General features: G+C 41.0%; 1 protein-coding gene across 1 annotated transcript; it reads left to right on the top strand.

Moving 5' to 3' along the window:
* The first annotated feature begins 274 nt into the window (after positions 1-274).
* Positions 275-6,991, top strand: LOC124307268 (slit homolog 1 protein-like). The gene is made up of 3 exons (XM_046768787.1): positions 275-1,312; positions 1,981-2,053; positions 4,459-6,991. Exons 1-3 carry the CDS (start codon positions 294-296, stop codon positions 5,563-5,565), a joined length of 2,199 nt encoding a protein of 732 aa, XP_046624743.1. The 5' UTR covers positions 275-293; the 3' UTR covers positions 5,566-6,991.
* The last annotated feature ends 9,876 nt before the right edge of the window (positions 6,992-16,867 follow it).

Below are 16,867 nucleotides of genomic sequence, written 5' to 3'. Positions count from 1 at the left end.
GTTTTTGTAGATTGTTGATTGGATATCAACTACGACTATCACAGGCAGCCCCATAAGCGCGAATCTAAGAATTTAATCTTCCGTGACGAAGTTTAATGAATACGCCGGTTACACCCCGCGGAAACTTGATCATGTTTTACGCATTCGACAATCATCTGAAATATCATCTCCGGCGTGATCACTCGACACGTGACTCTACGTAACGACGCTGGCAAAGTTCAAGGTAGCCTTTAGATATGGTTCGACTTAAATAGTCCGAGCAGCAAAGCACGATATTAGAACAGAATCGCGTCATGATTCGTTGTGCAGTGTCGGTGAACTTCGTTCTCGCAGTTGTGCTTGCTCAGACGCAACCAACGTGCAGAAATGTGTTTGACTATACGGTGTGCAGTTCCGTCGAAGGTGTTTTAACCGAGGTAACGGAACGAACGCACCGTGATCGTTTGGAAATATTTAACTTGAATTTGACGTCGATTGATCCTGGTGCCTTTAAAAATCTCTCGCTAGTAAATCTACACTTGTCTGCCGGAAATAGAATTTCGAATTTGCAACCTGGCGCGTTCTCGGGCCTACCGAACCTGAAATATCTGGACCTTGATAACAACGCGGTTACGCTGATTCCCAACTTGTTTCAAGAATTGCCTCACTTGGACAGATTGTTCTTGGCTAACAACGGGATTACCCACATATCGGAAGGGACTTTTAACGGACTGTCAGGATTAACAAGGTTACAACTGCATCAGAATTTCATCGCGACGATAAATCAGATAACATTTTCCGGCCTTTCGGAGATAACTTCTCTGGGGCTAGAGGACAACGAAATAACCACCGTCGCTCCCAATTCGTTCAAAAGTATCGAGAAATTGAAATATCTTTACTTGGACAGGAACAACATCAGAAAACTGCGAGCCGAAACTTTCAATGGTTTGACTGAACTTGATTCGTTGTCCATTTCTCACAATGACATAGTAACCGTTCATGAACGGGCATTCAGAGGATTGTCGAAACTGACTCTGTTATCCATCGACCACAACAAAATATCCACAATTCGATCGGGAACTTTTATCAGCCTAAGTAGTTTAGAATATCTGTATCTTCATAACAACGAGATTTCAGTAATAGAAGCTGACGCATTCCAAGGCCTCTCGTCGATGACTCACATCAGTTTGACTGACAATAAAATCCAAACTCTACCGAGTGGCTTATTCGCTGGACTAACGAACCTGAAGTCAGTCGTCCTGGTTAATAACACTATAACTGCAATCGACCGAGTTGTAGTTCAGTTGCCAAGATCTGCGACAATTCAATTCGGGTACTGAATAATTGCGTTCTACTTTCCACGTGAAGATTTATTCTGCGGAAATGATCGACATGAGCGAAAAAAATGTGATTAATTAACTACTATGTGATATGCTTTATGAAATCGTTGAATAAATTATTTTTCGCATGATGTCTCGAGTGCGTTTCAGGAACGTCTCATATTTTCCCGTTCAGTTTTCACGTAGTTAGTTTTACCGATATCACAGAAGAATCTTTTCTCTCGCTTTGAGATACAACGCATTGCGCAACCTGACAAAAATATTCATCAGTTACAACTTTACTATTTATCTAAGTATAAACGAAGCGTTCTCCAGTCAATTTCTGGAGGGCTCTGATTACAAGTAAAGATACCAACTTGAAGTTCCTCCGTCAATTAAATTTGCAATTAAAACCATCGGTTAACGAGTGTTCGCATCGATGTCATAGATCGAATCTTCTTCGTTAAAACACTTTGGACAAAGCCTACCACTTAAAGTTCAGTGATTACAAGTACAAAACAAGTGAAGCTACCGAAAACGTATTTCCTATATGCGCCGGATCAATATACGGACCGTCCGTGTAATTCACACGCTTCCGAAAGATCTTCGAAATTTACGTATCGATCAATACTTCGAATACGAGATGTAAGTCCATCGGATTTAGGATACTGTTCTGTAACAGCATTGAATTTATTCAACTTGGCTCACACGATGACGGACTTTTTAGCAACGAATGGCGAGCAAAGCTGTTTACAGTACGTAATTGAAGAATAACGAAAGTTAAGTCAGTAGCTTCACACGTTTTTTCTTCTTTAATTTTACTGAAATCCAACCGCCGGCGACGTTCATACGGCATGTGGGTAAACAATATCGGTATAGTTTATCCCGAATGTAATCGGTCGCTACCATTATCCATTTTTTTACCACTACATAACCACTTTGGTTTCCCGGCGTGTCGACCATCCTGGTGTAAGGCCTCGTATCAGGTCCCCAGAAGGCCAGGCCGCGAATCCCGTAATCCGCACAGACTTGCTCTCGTTTCGTAGTCGACAAAAAATTAATTTCATTATGCAAGTTATCCCAACCGACACGCTGATAGCCATGCGCTCTCATCGTACCATCATAGACATCATCGTCGCTATCCTATAGCAGTTACTTCTTGTTTGCACGCCGTTCTAGGAGCAATACTGACAAGACACCGTCCGTCGTCTCTTCCGGCTAGCCGAATGCGATGCTGAGTAGATAGGTCGCGTCGTGTTTACACTTATTCCATTCTCACGCGTCTTTTTTACTGTACCTCTGATAATTAGACCCGCCACGCACGTATCGTGATGTCTTGAATGGCAGGTGAAGTTCGACTTGTGAACCTTCGATACTGTTCGCAGCTGAATCTTGATTAATTTAGGTAATTATTATACATCGAAGTCAATTATTCGATCAAACAAATATGTCGATGATAAATAACGAATCTTCCTAAAATTTTAATCCGTGAAGATAAACTTCAACGGTTTATTTTTGCAATTACTCCAAAGATTGTAAAGACCGAAAAAAATTATTGCAACGTATATATTTCTTCGTCAAGAATGATACGACTCAATGAATCCCTCGAATTATGTTCAGGGATTACGCAAATGATTTGATAATATTCTTTGGTAACGTTTTCGGTGTTTTTTTTCTTATCTCAAAATTAAATGTTACACTCGAAGCTGAATCCTCGATTTCCTTTTACATTGATTGCAATATATATTGCAATATATTTTATATTGCAATTTATGAAATATAAATCCTATTTCTTTCCGATCCAACTAACTAACTAACTCTATTAATCATAATAAATATACGTACACCTGATTTAAATAAAAGAGACTCGAAGGTGACAGATAGCGAGACTTAGGTACACCCTAAGGTATTCGCAAAAGCAATACTTTTTACAGAATAGAACAAGCTTGAGAACTATCGTGCTACGAGCACTGCCTACCTGCGAAAGGGGTATGAAGAACATTGAAAGGGGTATGAATCGATTTAACAGAATTAAACGGCCATGCTTCGGTGGGCGATAGAGGCGTACTTCCCATTGGCCACATGTGCTGGCTAAAACGGGACTGAAAGGTGAAGGTAAGTGAGTCTACTCGGTAATAATATTTTAAAAGTATTCAAAGCAATCGGAAGGAAACGTTTGTAGGGTTGATTTGGACGGATTTCAACAATTTATTGCATGATATGATATTTGTTAGAGATAAGACCAAGCAGGCGCGGGGGGACGGAAAGAAAATGAGTGAACGGTATAAGATTTCTAGTCGAGGTTTTTCTTTTTTACGATAATTGGGAACCGTTTATTGATATATTAATTGACAGATTTGTACGAACGACTCGTTCAATTTTCTGATAACGTCATGTGAAATGTTGACGAATTTAAAACGGCACCACAATTGTGATACAGCGAGACCAAAACGGATTTTAATATTGATTATAGCAATATCATAGGGGATAATTGCCGGAATGGTGCGAAAATTATAGATTGAAAATTGTACAAACACGGTATAATCAAGGCAAAAGCGGATATGATTAAAATTATACCCATAAAAAAGAACAGTTCAGATCATTCTAAATTATAAAACACTCACATTCGGAACCGTCGAACCTGAGTATAACTAAATAAGTGAATAACAATATTAAAAAACCAAAACCTTGAAAATCTATTGAAGAAACGTGTATTTCATAATTAAAGTGTTGCGTAAAACGAATTCTTCCAGTCAGGCATAGTGATATAGTCGGTATCACCCGCAACATAATTTCGGATCAAGGCTGAACGAGATATCAATACAATCCAGATCATCGAAGTTCGTGAACCTAAACGCAACAAGATTTTTAAATCGAGGTCATGTCGAAAATCACGCAGCGGACGAAAGATTTCTCGCGACGTTCACCACAGAAAGTAACAGGCCTCGTTACTCGCAGACCAAAAATATTCGTCCTTTTCAGAACAGTTGAGTAAATACACCGGGTATGTAACGCGAAAAACGTTGTTGTATTTTACGTATCTGGCAATCATCAGAATTATCATCCCCGGCACGATCGGTCACGTGACTTTACGCAACGACGGTGGCAAAGTCCGAAACATATCAAATAGCCGGAGCGGCAAGGCGAGACGTCAGAATAGAATCGCATCATGATTCGTCGCGCAGTGCTAGTGAACTTCGTTTTGGCAGTTGTGCTTGCTCAGACGCAGCCGACGTGCAAAAATGTGTTCGACTATACCGTGTGCAGTTCCGTCGAAGGTGTTTTAACCGAAGTAAAGCAACGAAGTCATCACGATCGTTTGGAAATATTCAACTTCGATTTGACGTCTATTGAACCCGGAGCGTTTAAAAATGTCTCAGTGGTAACTCTGTACCTGTCTGCCGGAAATCGAATTTCCAATTTGCAACCTGGAGCATTCGCTGGCCTGCCGAACCTGAAAAATCTGCACCTTCAAAACAACGCAGTTACGCCGATTCCCGGCTTGTTTCAAGAACTGCCCCACCTGGAAAGGTTAACCTTGGCCAATAACAGCATTACCCACATACCGGAAGGGACTTTTAACGAACTGTCGCAATTGAAAGAGTTGATACTGGATTGGAATCTGATCACCCACGTACCGGAAGAGACTTTTAACGGACTATCAGGATTGACAAAGCTGAGCCTGGATAAGAATCCGATTGAGACGATAAATCAAACAACATTTTCTGGTCTTCCGAAGCTGACTTCTCTGGCGGTAGAGCGCAGCGAAATAACTACTTTCGCTTCTAACTCGTTCGAAAGCCTCACGGAATTAAAAAATCTTTACTTAAACTGGAACAATATCGGAGAACTGCGAGCCGAAACTTTCAAAGGTTTGAGTAAGCTTGATTTTCTCTCCATTTCCGACAGCGCCGTAACGACCGTTCATGACGGGGCGTTCAAAGGATTGCCAAAACTGACCGTGTTACTGCTCGACCAGAACAATATATCCACGATTCGGTCGGGCACTTTTATCGGACTGAGCAGTTTATACCATCTGGATCTTGACAACAACGAGATTTCAGTAATAGAAGCTGGTGCGTTCGAAGGCCTCTCGTCAATATCGCACATAAGCTTGGTCAACAACAAAATCGCAACACTGCCGAGTGGCTTGTTCGCTGGACTCACAAAACTGGATTCACTCTGGCTGGTTAATAACACTCTAACTGCAATTGACCGAGCCGTAGTTCAGTTGCCAAGTTTCGCGAGAGTTATCTTCGAGTTCTGAATTATTATCGCGCGCTACTTCCCGCGTTAAAATTGAGTCTACCGCAATGGTCGATTTAATTAAGAAAGTTATGGTTAATCAACAATTATGCAACATGCTAGATAAAATCTCTGAGTAAATAATTTTTCGTACGATGTCTCTACTACTTTCTGAAAATATCTGATACTTTCCGGTTCAGGTTCACGCAATCAGCTTTATCGATACCACGCGAGAATATCTCCGAGTCGAAATTTAGACCCTCGTCTAATTTCGAGGGGGAAATGACTCGAGGAATTAATGTGACAATGGTTTTTGAATTAATTCGTAATCGGTACCGAATTAACTAAACTTAATACGACTTAACGTGAATTAATTTTTACTAACGTAGGAGATTGTTGAAAATTATTTTGGGCTGAAATGAATTAATTGGAAGTACAAAAATTGACTTGGATCATTCAAATTAATTCAAACTATAAAATTAACGTGTCGATTGAACCCCAATTGTTGCTCCCTCGAATTTGTCACTGTAAATTATGTGAAATTACATGCATGTGATGTTACGTAATCGTATATTAACACATGTAATCTTGTTAAATTTTATCCAAGTTCACGACATTCTATAAATATATGATGTAAATAATATATTACGGTTACATGCGGAATCATAAAAATATATAACTCAATCATTAACGTAGTCGTGGTTATTGCAATTATAATTGACAACCTATCGCTGTGTTTTGTAATGATTAGTGCATTCCGAATCCATTGCTCATTACTTTAGTATCGAATAATGCAATTTCAATCCATTATCCATTACTTTGGTAATAATTAATGTAACTCAAATTCATTTTTCATACTCTGACAATTACAAAATACATGGCACAAACAGCCTATTAGTTTTTCGATAAGCAAATCAAAGTATTTTTCAAATCTATAATCCGACAGCTAACCTTACGCATTTCTTGTATTGTTTTCGTACGAATCCAGGATGAATGAAGATAATGTGGAAATTATATCGAACCGTAAGCACGCACACTCCTCGTTGGGGAATTATGACGAGTTCCAAACATTCGACGTAAAAACCTTCGATTCCGTTTCTTACACAGTCAAGATCGTTTCTACAAGTAAATCTCGAGACCATGACTTGAAATAAAAAGTTCTCCGTTACAAGTAGTTTTACCGCTACCACTATCGATAAGTTTCTTCTTACTATAGCGATATTGTAAATATATAAATCCATTACACGATTACCACTAATTATGAAATCATGTGTCAAGTCCCAATCACTTGCTATGCCGCTCAAGCGACGTCACAAAAATTTTATAACAATACGTTATTAAACTTCGCACAACAACACCCCCATACTTGACTAGCTACACTCGATAATACATGTAACGTATGGACAAAATAACAATAAAAACTGACGACAATCACTAACAATGCATTATATGCATATGTGTATATTTATTGACTCGAAATTTCGACGACCTTGTTCCTCTCGAATAAATATTAGAAAAAAAAAATAAAAAATAAAAAGAACCGGTATCAGAAAGCACGAAGGGGAATTTTCGAATGACGTGTAAAAGAGTCGAAGCTCGAATTCTCCATCGCGCATCAGCGGCGACTGCAGAGTTGCTGGACCGGTTGGCCAAGAGATGCCGGTCGGAAACGCCTAACTCGGCACAGCCCCTGAGGCCCGAAGGAGTTCCTCTCAAGTTGTAACTTAAAACGAACCTTAACCCCGGTGTTTGGGTATTGGCACAATAGAGCGTGCAGCATCCCGACGGGTGGCCCGGAGCCTTGGATGCTGGCACAAAGAACCGAAGATGAAAGCCGCGAGGCGGAGCCGAGGTTAAAAAGTCTCCAATAAGGAGAGAAGCCCCCTTCGACGATCCGGCGAACAGGTGGGCACGATGCCGGCATTTACGCGAGCCGAAAGCCGCAGTTTCTTCAAACTCGAATCTCGCGCGAACGCACCAAGGTACGGATCGAGCTTTTTCCCCTGCCCAAGAGGGTGAAAAAGTTCCAAGACGAATTCCCGGAACCGCATTCACCCTCGCAGTATCCGGTACTCGTACCTAACAAGTGCTTCACGAAGACGCGACGAGTCCGAAAAAGGTTTTTCCCGGCTGGAAATCCACCCCGCATATGGATGAAATTTTTTTACCGTCGCGGTCGGCTCGCCAAGCCAACCGAAAATTATGGTCGGAGGTTTTTCCGGGGTACGGGCTTCGCGTAATACTCCGGTAAAAAATACCGTCCTCCGTAGAAGGTAGATTCGCCGTCGTCTTACGTCGCGTCGAAGGTAGACAGCGTCACGGATTATCGGAAAGGTTTCCGTATCTTTGTAGCGAAATAAAGTGTATTTAGTTGCTCGTTTCTTCGGGCTAATACCTCTAAGTACGGTGTTATAAAATCGAGGACGTCCTCGCTGAAGCGGAGAGCCAAGGAACGAGGTATGAGAAGAACCGGGAACCGGACACGAACGAGGTGGTGGACGGGCGTGTGGGTCAATTTTTTTACTGCGAGGTAAGCTAGTTGCGAGGGCCTGTCCTCGGCGTCGTAAAGGTTGACGGGAAGGGCGAACCTTACCTGGTATGCGGGGTGGAAAAGGTCCCTGCGCGTACCTTGTATCCCCGTAGCATAACGCGCTTACAAGACGAGCCATAATACCCATACCGACAAAGATTATAAAGACCATGCGGCAATAAAATTAAGATTGTTTAAGAACGAATTGAAAAGACTCCGATTCTACGACTCGGAACGTTGTAAAATCCCAAACGCTCCACCAGAAACCCGTCCTGACCTAATCTCTGCGGCTCGAAGACGCGGGCCACTTTGGAAAATTAAGAAACGGGACACCGGACAAACAAACAAATCGGAAAAACCGTTCAAATATTCTACACCCCAAGTGACAAAGTTGAATTAAACACCAACGTCTGCATCCTTCCTCCCGACACGGCGTTTCATTCTCCCTGCCATTTTTGGAAATACTGTCTCCGCGCGTGATAGGAATATAGTTCGGATGCGACGCGAATAACTGCGTTGTCATCGATTACGTCGAAATTTAACGATTATCGTCATGTTCCCTGAGATTGGGTCTATAGGTACCGGGAGAATTCCCGGAAGACGAACGATAATGCGAAGACCTCGTCGCCTGCCGATAGGCAATTAAGGTTACATCTGGTATACTTACAGCGAGTAAGATGTCACTTCGGTTGCCCATCTGTCGGAGAAACCCTCGTAATCGTAAACCCTCTAGGTTTCTAGGATTCAACAAATAATATACCAACACTCGGTTGGCACGGATGAAAGAATGTTGGTTTTTTTTTTTTTTTCTTCTTTTTGTTTTTGCTTTTTTATCCGTCGCTTCGAAAACCGTCAAGTTTCGTACAATAATTAAAATACTAAAAAAAAAAAAAAAATAATAAAAATTGTTGGGCTCAATTAATTAGTCCTATAAGGTAAATTTTGATATAGAAGGAGAACGGAGTAACGGAATATCTAAGAGGTAATTTCGTTTTAACCGCGGTCAACGCGATGAGAAACATTGATTATGTTATCCGATGACCGGGGTGTCGGGTAGACGAGTTTATGTGAAATAAAAACGGAGCCGAAAGTTTTACCGCGGCTGGTCGGACCTGACTTGTAAATCAGTTTGCGTCATATTTAATGATTGTTGTGACGTAAAAGGCACCGCCGTGACTAATCGCGGAAGCCGATCCGACGCGGAAACGAAGACAGGAGTTCCTCGTTCAAGGGAAAGAAAACGCCCTTGGTGACGATCGGCTGTTACGGAGGCGTCAAACTCGCCCAAAAGAGAAACATAACGACTTTCGGTAGTGCGGCGATGTGCGGCAGTAACGGCTGTAAGTGCCGCAATAGTCGCCGCTCATGACGATCTATAACGTCTCCATTACGTCGCAACCATTATTACGGAAGAACGTCTGCGGGCTTCCGTCTGCACAATGAGAAGCGCATGCCGTGCCTCGCTGCATTATGCAACGACGCTCGGATTTGGGTGTATCTCTCCGTAACGAGTCCCATACAATGTCGGCGGAGTTGAGAATGAAGGGAATAAGAGTGCGATCGTAATTACGAGGAGTGAGGAGATTTCTATCCGCAAGACGTCGATGATTGCCCGCATAGGCGAGAGTTGAAGATCGGTCGCGTGTCGTCGGCTCGAAAGTGAGAAATTAACAAGCGTTTTCGTAACAACGGAGCTCGACGAACGCGTTGTGCACACAACGTATTTACGATTCGTTCGTACGTCGCAGAGACACACGCGCATATCATATGCCGAGGTATTTTACGCTCGCCTATAAATACGCGCTAATATACGTCAACAGCTCGGCGCTCGACGGATATGATTGTACGAGTAACGCGTCGTAAAGCTAAACGCGTGTAAATTTTAGTTCGGTGGTTTGTCCGAGGCGCCATGCAGGTTGCCGGAGTCGGTTGTACGCGTGTAGTTACAAGCTTTATTCCCGCAGGCAATAAGTCATACGAAGCTGCTTGCGCGGGTAGGTTTAACAACGGGAACGAGGAATACAATTTTATCTCGAGACGAAAATCTCCGCAACGCGACTGCGAAGCGAACGTCTCGTTTAGTTACAGAAATTCCCCTTATCTCCGGTTAGTTTTACCTGCTCGCAACGCGCGCTCTCTGATAATTCCGCTTTGGTACGTAGAAAAGCCGCACAAGATGCGTCCTGAGACGAAAGAATCCGGCGTAGGTTAACCAACTTACGGTTTTTAAAAAGGTTGTAACGTGGGGCGAAAGCTGCGGCGACGGAACGTCGACTTTTCATTTCCATCCGATTTCTCGATACGATTTCCTACGTTTCGAATCTGAAAGAGGCCGCAGATATTCCCATGACCGTTAGACGTTCGCCCGAGTTCAATCCCGAGAAGTCGGGATCGAGATTCCGAGAGGAACTAAAACTTTCCTATCGCAAGTTTCACCGCTCGTCGTGGGAAACGCGAGCGGGCGAGAAAGAAACTGACGAGAAATCTGACGTTCGGTCAACTCTGTCAAGGTGAGTTTCTCGTGGTGTTCTCGTAGTTTGAAATTTAAGTAAAAATAACGCGATCGAAGGAAAGGCGCCGGGAATGCAAAAGCATACGATACGACATAGGTTGTACGTAAGAACTCGAGGAACGCGAAGCTGCGGTGAGAAATTGTGCGCCGTTAGTGAGAACGGTTAATTTCACGACGAACCTAATGATAATTTCTCGAAATTATATCAGCGGTCCATTACGCGGCCGCGTCTCTTCCCTCACAGTTCCGCCACTCCCGGATGAGTATAGTTGAACAGTTTCAGGATAACCTCGAGAGTTCTAGACAGCGGCGAATGGCTTTTAGCCACTAATTTTATGTAAAGTTATGACGGCTTGCAAGCTCCGCGGTGAGCTGTTGAGCAGTGCCCAACGGTGTTGTAACCTCGAGCCGAAAGCTGAAGCCCTCTCGCCACTCCGAGGTGCCCTATAAACGTGTGCGTCTTTGGCCGAGCCATGCACCAAAAACCGAGAACATTGATACGAACGTGGCTGCATTCGGGAAAAGCGATTGAAAAGGAGGGTGTAAAAAGGAAGAGCGCAGCGATCAAATCGTCGGCACTGAGGAAAATTTCATTTGTTAGGGTATAACTGGAAAAATTCAGTAAAACAGGTATCGTTGAAAGAACTGTTTGAATATCGTTGGAATTGGGAAAAACGAGGTACGCCTAACCATTTTGCGCTATCCGAGATGAGGCCGAAAATTTAACGGGGATAATTATACCGATGGTTGTTAATAAGGGGTCTTTGTTGCTGATTAAATCAATTTACTCGGTAGGTATAAATCAAGAATATCAAGGTAGGCGAGACTGATTTGTCAAGTTTGATGCAAATTCTAGGGTCTTTCGACTCGTATAAATTTATAACGATTATACGACTCGGGATAACGAATTACCGTCAAGCTATTCGAGTAAACGTAGACGATGCGATTTTCGAAAGGCCGCAGTCCCGAGCAAATTAATTGAGGTTACGGGTATTTCATGCATACATATAAACGTGCGTGCGTAGGTGTACACAGATGTAAGGTACAAGCCCTTTTAAATGTCAGGCTGCAGCGTGCGAGAACGGGACACGAGATGGGTCTCACAATCAGATAATACAATTTCGATGTGTGTCTTGTGTGCATCGAGAAGGATAAACCTCGACCCGTCTCGCGGAGACTCTCGAGAGTTTATGGTCGTGTCATAAAATGAAAAAGAAGCACGAGAGGAAAAAAGAGAAGAAGAAGAAGAAGAAGAAGAAGAAGACGGAGAAGAAGAAAAAACACAAACACACGGGAAAGAGGATGCCACGCTGCAGAGGAATGAAAGGAAATAGAAATAGAAAACATCTTTACAGTCCGATCATTAAAGCAGCGCTTTAACGGCAACGAAGATGTCCGCCAATTAATGGCCGTCGAGTCGAAGCCAAGACGGCGTGGCCGAATGCGGCTCGGAGATATATTAAACACAGTCGTGCCTCAATGAATTATCACACATCCGCGTGTCCGGCGTTATTGCGTCAAACCACACATACGAGGGTTAATATTTATTCGGAATCGTAAGACGGCGCGATCTCTCTCGAGATTCGTGCTGCGTTTGAGAATTAATCGAGATAACGAAGTCGATGAGAAAATCGCGCTTGGATGTTCGGACGCAGGTGGCATCCGAATCGACGATCTGTCGCGAGCGGAGGAATTTTTATTCGCGGTTAATAAATCAAAAAAAAAAACGCACGGCTGGCTTCGTTTTTCGATAGGTCGACACCGTAGTTCAAACGGGAAAAGAAATAAAAAAAGATAGTTCCAAGAATCGTTGATTGGAAATCGTTTTTTCACTCATCGCAAAATTTCTCCACCCAAATGTGACACGCGCCATTTTTTTTTTTTCTTTCTACATTTCCTTCATTTGCGGATCGGAGAAAATCGCGTCTTTCGACATAGACGATATTGCGGTTTCGTTCGTTTCCTCAAAACCTCAACAATTTTTATATGTACCTATAATATGTACATATATGTGGTAAAAATGTAACTCACACGGCTGAGCTAATAATTATCTTTTCTTTTTTTTTAACCCGTAAGACTGCGACACAGACGGAGACGCAGCGACATTCGAAATTCCGATTCACAGTGAATCACGGTCGGCCCATCAAGAGAGGATAATTACGGTAGCGAGTGGCATTTATGTATACCGGACATTCCGCAGCGGATTTTAACAAACTACGGGTCACACGCGCGGCGGGCATTAATACTGTGATCATCGTCATCATTTTAATTATTATTATTATTATTGTTGTTATTATTATTATTACAATGTTATTTTTACTGTTGTTATTATTGCCTACATGATCTGGCGGAAAAACAGGCCGCAAAAATAAATTCAAATAATTACCACAGCCTTCCGTGTGTGCTTGTGCAGCACACTCGCGTATATAATCGTATACATGTACGTTGAGCAACATAGGTATGCGATGTAACCATGTAGGTATGGGTATACTTGGATGATGGGAAAGAGATAAGTTTGACGTGTATGAAAACGCGCGCGAGTTTATTGTACCCGTGGTGCGGGATGGACCCATGTTATTTTTACAGCTGTCAATAAATTTTCAGTTTACTCGCTACACAATTTATTTATCCTATAATATACAATATATGTGTATATTAGAAATATATATCTTTTTTTTTTAAATATGTACACGGATCCCGGGCTCCTTCCATGATTTGAGAGCAGAAACTCGACTACCGAAAATTCAATCTTATGTCGAACGGGTGAAATGATAAAAATCGCACTACAACGCAGGTGATGAATAATTATTTTACAACGCGAAACTCACGCGCGATGTTACATATAAATTGTGTCAACGGACTGACGGGTGGGGTACATGTGTTACAACGCTGCATGTTAAGCGAAGACGAATCGTAGAGAGAAGTCGATAGAAAACTACGAGAGAGAGAGGGAGAGAGAAGAAAAAAAAACAATTAACGACCCGATTAACAGTTCTCGCGATCTGGGTATAAATGCATAGTAATTTATACAAGAGGTGAGAAATATAGGTGGATATATACATATACATATAATATAAGCCTATATATGTTAAATGTTATGTATCTGGGTATAGAGTACGAAATTGTTATTTTTGTTTGTTTTTTTTTTTATTTTTTGTTTACGAAATTTAAAATATCGCCGCCGGAGTTTACAGCATTGAAAAGGAAAAGAATAAATATATTCCTGGCAAATTAACGATGCGCATATTTTACATCGGCGAATGGTTGTCGGACAAATTATGAAAATTATGCTTACATGTATGAGGTATATGTTAAAGGCGCAGCCGACAGTCATGGATCTATGTCGAGACTGTAATCGGTGCGTGCGATGTTTGGTCTGAAATTTTTAATCCGTTTGATAGAAAGTAGTGTTGCCCAAATTCAGTCTTGGTCTTGCAGTCTTGGTCTTGTTCTTGCGTTTTTGCAAGACCAAGACCAAGAACAAGACCGCGTATTTTTAGCAAGACCAAGACCAAGACTGACCGTGCAAGACTTGAGCAAGAACAAGACATAGCCTGCAAGACTCTTGCGTCTTGCAGCTAGGACTTAGCGCTATTTCACTGAGTAGTTAGGTGTAACAGTTCGGTGTATAGGTAGGTACGCTTAGAAATTCTATGAGACGCAAAAAACTGTATCAAAGAATAGGTATGAAAAACTGGACCTATCTATTAAAATCAAACTGAGTGCATGCATAGTTATGTTTTAACCATCGGCACTTTGATAATGCGGCTTCAAAGGTTTTGTACTTACTTCTCAAAGAAATTTGCCGCTTTTCGGAAGTACATGGTTACGATACACGCGCCGGCGGCTTCTTTTGAAATCTAAAACAATCGTTGCCGCCACGCCGAAATCATAACATTTGACACTATTTGATTGCCGCCATAGGGCGTAGGCGTAGGTATACTCGTGCAAAATAATTTCGAATTTTAAGAGTACCTACAGGTGTTCCAAAGAATAAATAAGTTTCAGAGTGCTTAGAATGAAAATGAATACATTATACTGATCACGCAAGTAGTATTATGATTGGGATAAAATGGTAAGGATAGGTAGTAGATGTCAAATTAATTCATTCTAGTAAGTATATATTATAATATTGATTTTTTATTCAAATTATTTTTTGTATTTTATTTTTTGTTCAAATAAATGATAAATCGTAAAACTCTTTTATTAAATTTCTTATAAGTTGAGGGTTCAATCTCTTTTTAGACAGATAAGTATTGTTCTTTAAAATACAGTCAAGTTATTGTAATTAATTTGTTTTTTTACATGTTTTAGCAAATGTAAGCTTATAAATCATAAATGTTTATTAAGAAACAGTTACTTCCATGGAAAACGACATATAGGTCAGTTAATTTTTCGAATTTCTTATTAAATCTTCAGTTATTTGTTAATCTGCTTGATCTTTACTATGGCTATGTTAATTCAAGCTCACAATGTTCCAATTCTAATACGTTTTTTTAAGATTTAAAGTAAACTTTAATAAATAGTAATAGACTAATAGGTAATTGCAAGACTTGCAAGACTCTTGCTGCAAGACCAAGACCAAGACCAAGACTGGGAGCGCAAGACCAAGACCAAGACCAAGACCAGGTGTATTGGCGCAAGACCAAGACCAAGACTGGCTAAGTCTCGTCTTGTTCTTGCATTTGGGCAACACTAATAGAAAGCCCCGAGTAAGTGTACGATGATCGTAGTTTTTAGAAAGAAATAAAACGAGGAGTCGATCATTTTTTTATGGGCAAAAAAAAAACAAAAAAAAACGTCGTAACCGATATTGTAAGGCAGATGTGACGATCGTATTTCCTGCTCTTACGTTAAGTTCGGAATATTCCTGTTTTGAAAACATTAGGAATACATACAATATTTTACATATATATATGTCAGGGTTAAAATATTATTGCTAAATTTTTCTTTTTAATACATAATCGAGTAACTATAATTTCATTAGAAATATCGTCAAGTTTTGAACGGTTCATCAAATAGTCGCAGTACATCGAGTTCCTGTCAAATTACTATATTCTAACAGGCTACGACTGATTTCTAAATATTGGTAAAGAGACGAAAAAAAAAAAAAAACACAAAACATTAAATATTATAATCTAAAGCTTAGAAATGAATTTTTCGCTTCAAATCGAGCTAAACTGATGAAAAATCTGGTAGACAAGATCAATTGAACTGAGTCGTGGGTTATTTAGTTGAGAAAATTAATTGTTTTTCGAATGTAATGGCGCGGATTTATTTCGATAGTAAATGATTCGTGTCGTTATTAATTGCTGATCACAAATTAATATCGGTGCGATATTGAATGTTAAATATTTAACACTACCGTCTTGTCTCTCTGTACGAAAAAACGGGTCGCAGTGTAATTATAGAGAATATTAGTTCCTAAATAAAAAAGGAACCATCGTACAGCGGAAACGTTTTTAATATTAGTATTCCTTCTTTCTTCTTCAATTTCATAAAGGAAAATCATCGCAGCTCAACACACGAATGATACCAAATACGTGACGAGTAAATCGTGTTACAGAATTAACGAAGAAGCGTCGATTCTCGACTCGCCATTGCGGCTGATTTGCGTCGGACTTTGACCGACCATTGCCGAGAATCTTTATTGCTCGAACTCGACTTGGCGGATGACAATATTGTATACAGGTACGCCGGTATTGACGTAGGACGTACTAAAGGCCATTCAACGATTCCTAGCATCCGAAATGCCGAGTAGAAACTGTAAAAAATTTACCTAGCATGGTCGTGGGGTGAATATCTAAATTGTTGCTCCACGTAGCTGTGCCAAAGTCTTTTTCCCAAACTTATTTTGTGCGACTATGGAGCGTTCCACGTCAACTGCAGCCATTTAAAATTTGACGCTATTCGTGGGTTTCATATCAGCGTACAATCGACACGAAATGCTCCTATGTCGATGTTGGCATTTTTATCAAATAGTAGCACCAATGCTGATCGATTTCTTACGTTTGTAAATTTTTTTCCAACAGTCGGTCCCACGATCAAATACATGTCACGTATTTGAAGTTGGGTGAAAATTTGTGCATTTTAAATGGCAAACTCGACAGATCTTGCGAGAGGATTGAGGGCTGAAACAGAGCTTTTAACGAAATTTCTGTTCATTTGTTTAAAACCAATTTCGAGGGCGTCCCGGTCAAGTTTCGATATAGTCGAAAATAAGGATCACCCTAATACGAATACATTACTGGTAATGTACATCGGAAATAAAGATGTAAGAGG

This window comes from Neodiprion virginianus, chromosome 6, assembly GCF_021901495.1.
Source record: "Neodiprion virginianus isolate iyNeoVirg1 chromosome 6, iyNeoVirg1.1, whole genome shotgun sequence".
NCBI classification, from domain to species: Eukaryota; Metazoa; Arthropoda; class Insecta; order Hymenoptera; family Diprionidae; genus Neodiprion; species Neodiprion virginianus.
The sequence above is the reverse complement of the archived record's forward strand: the minus strand, read 5'-3'. Positions and strand labels throughout refer to the sequence as shown.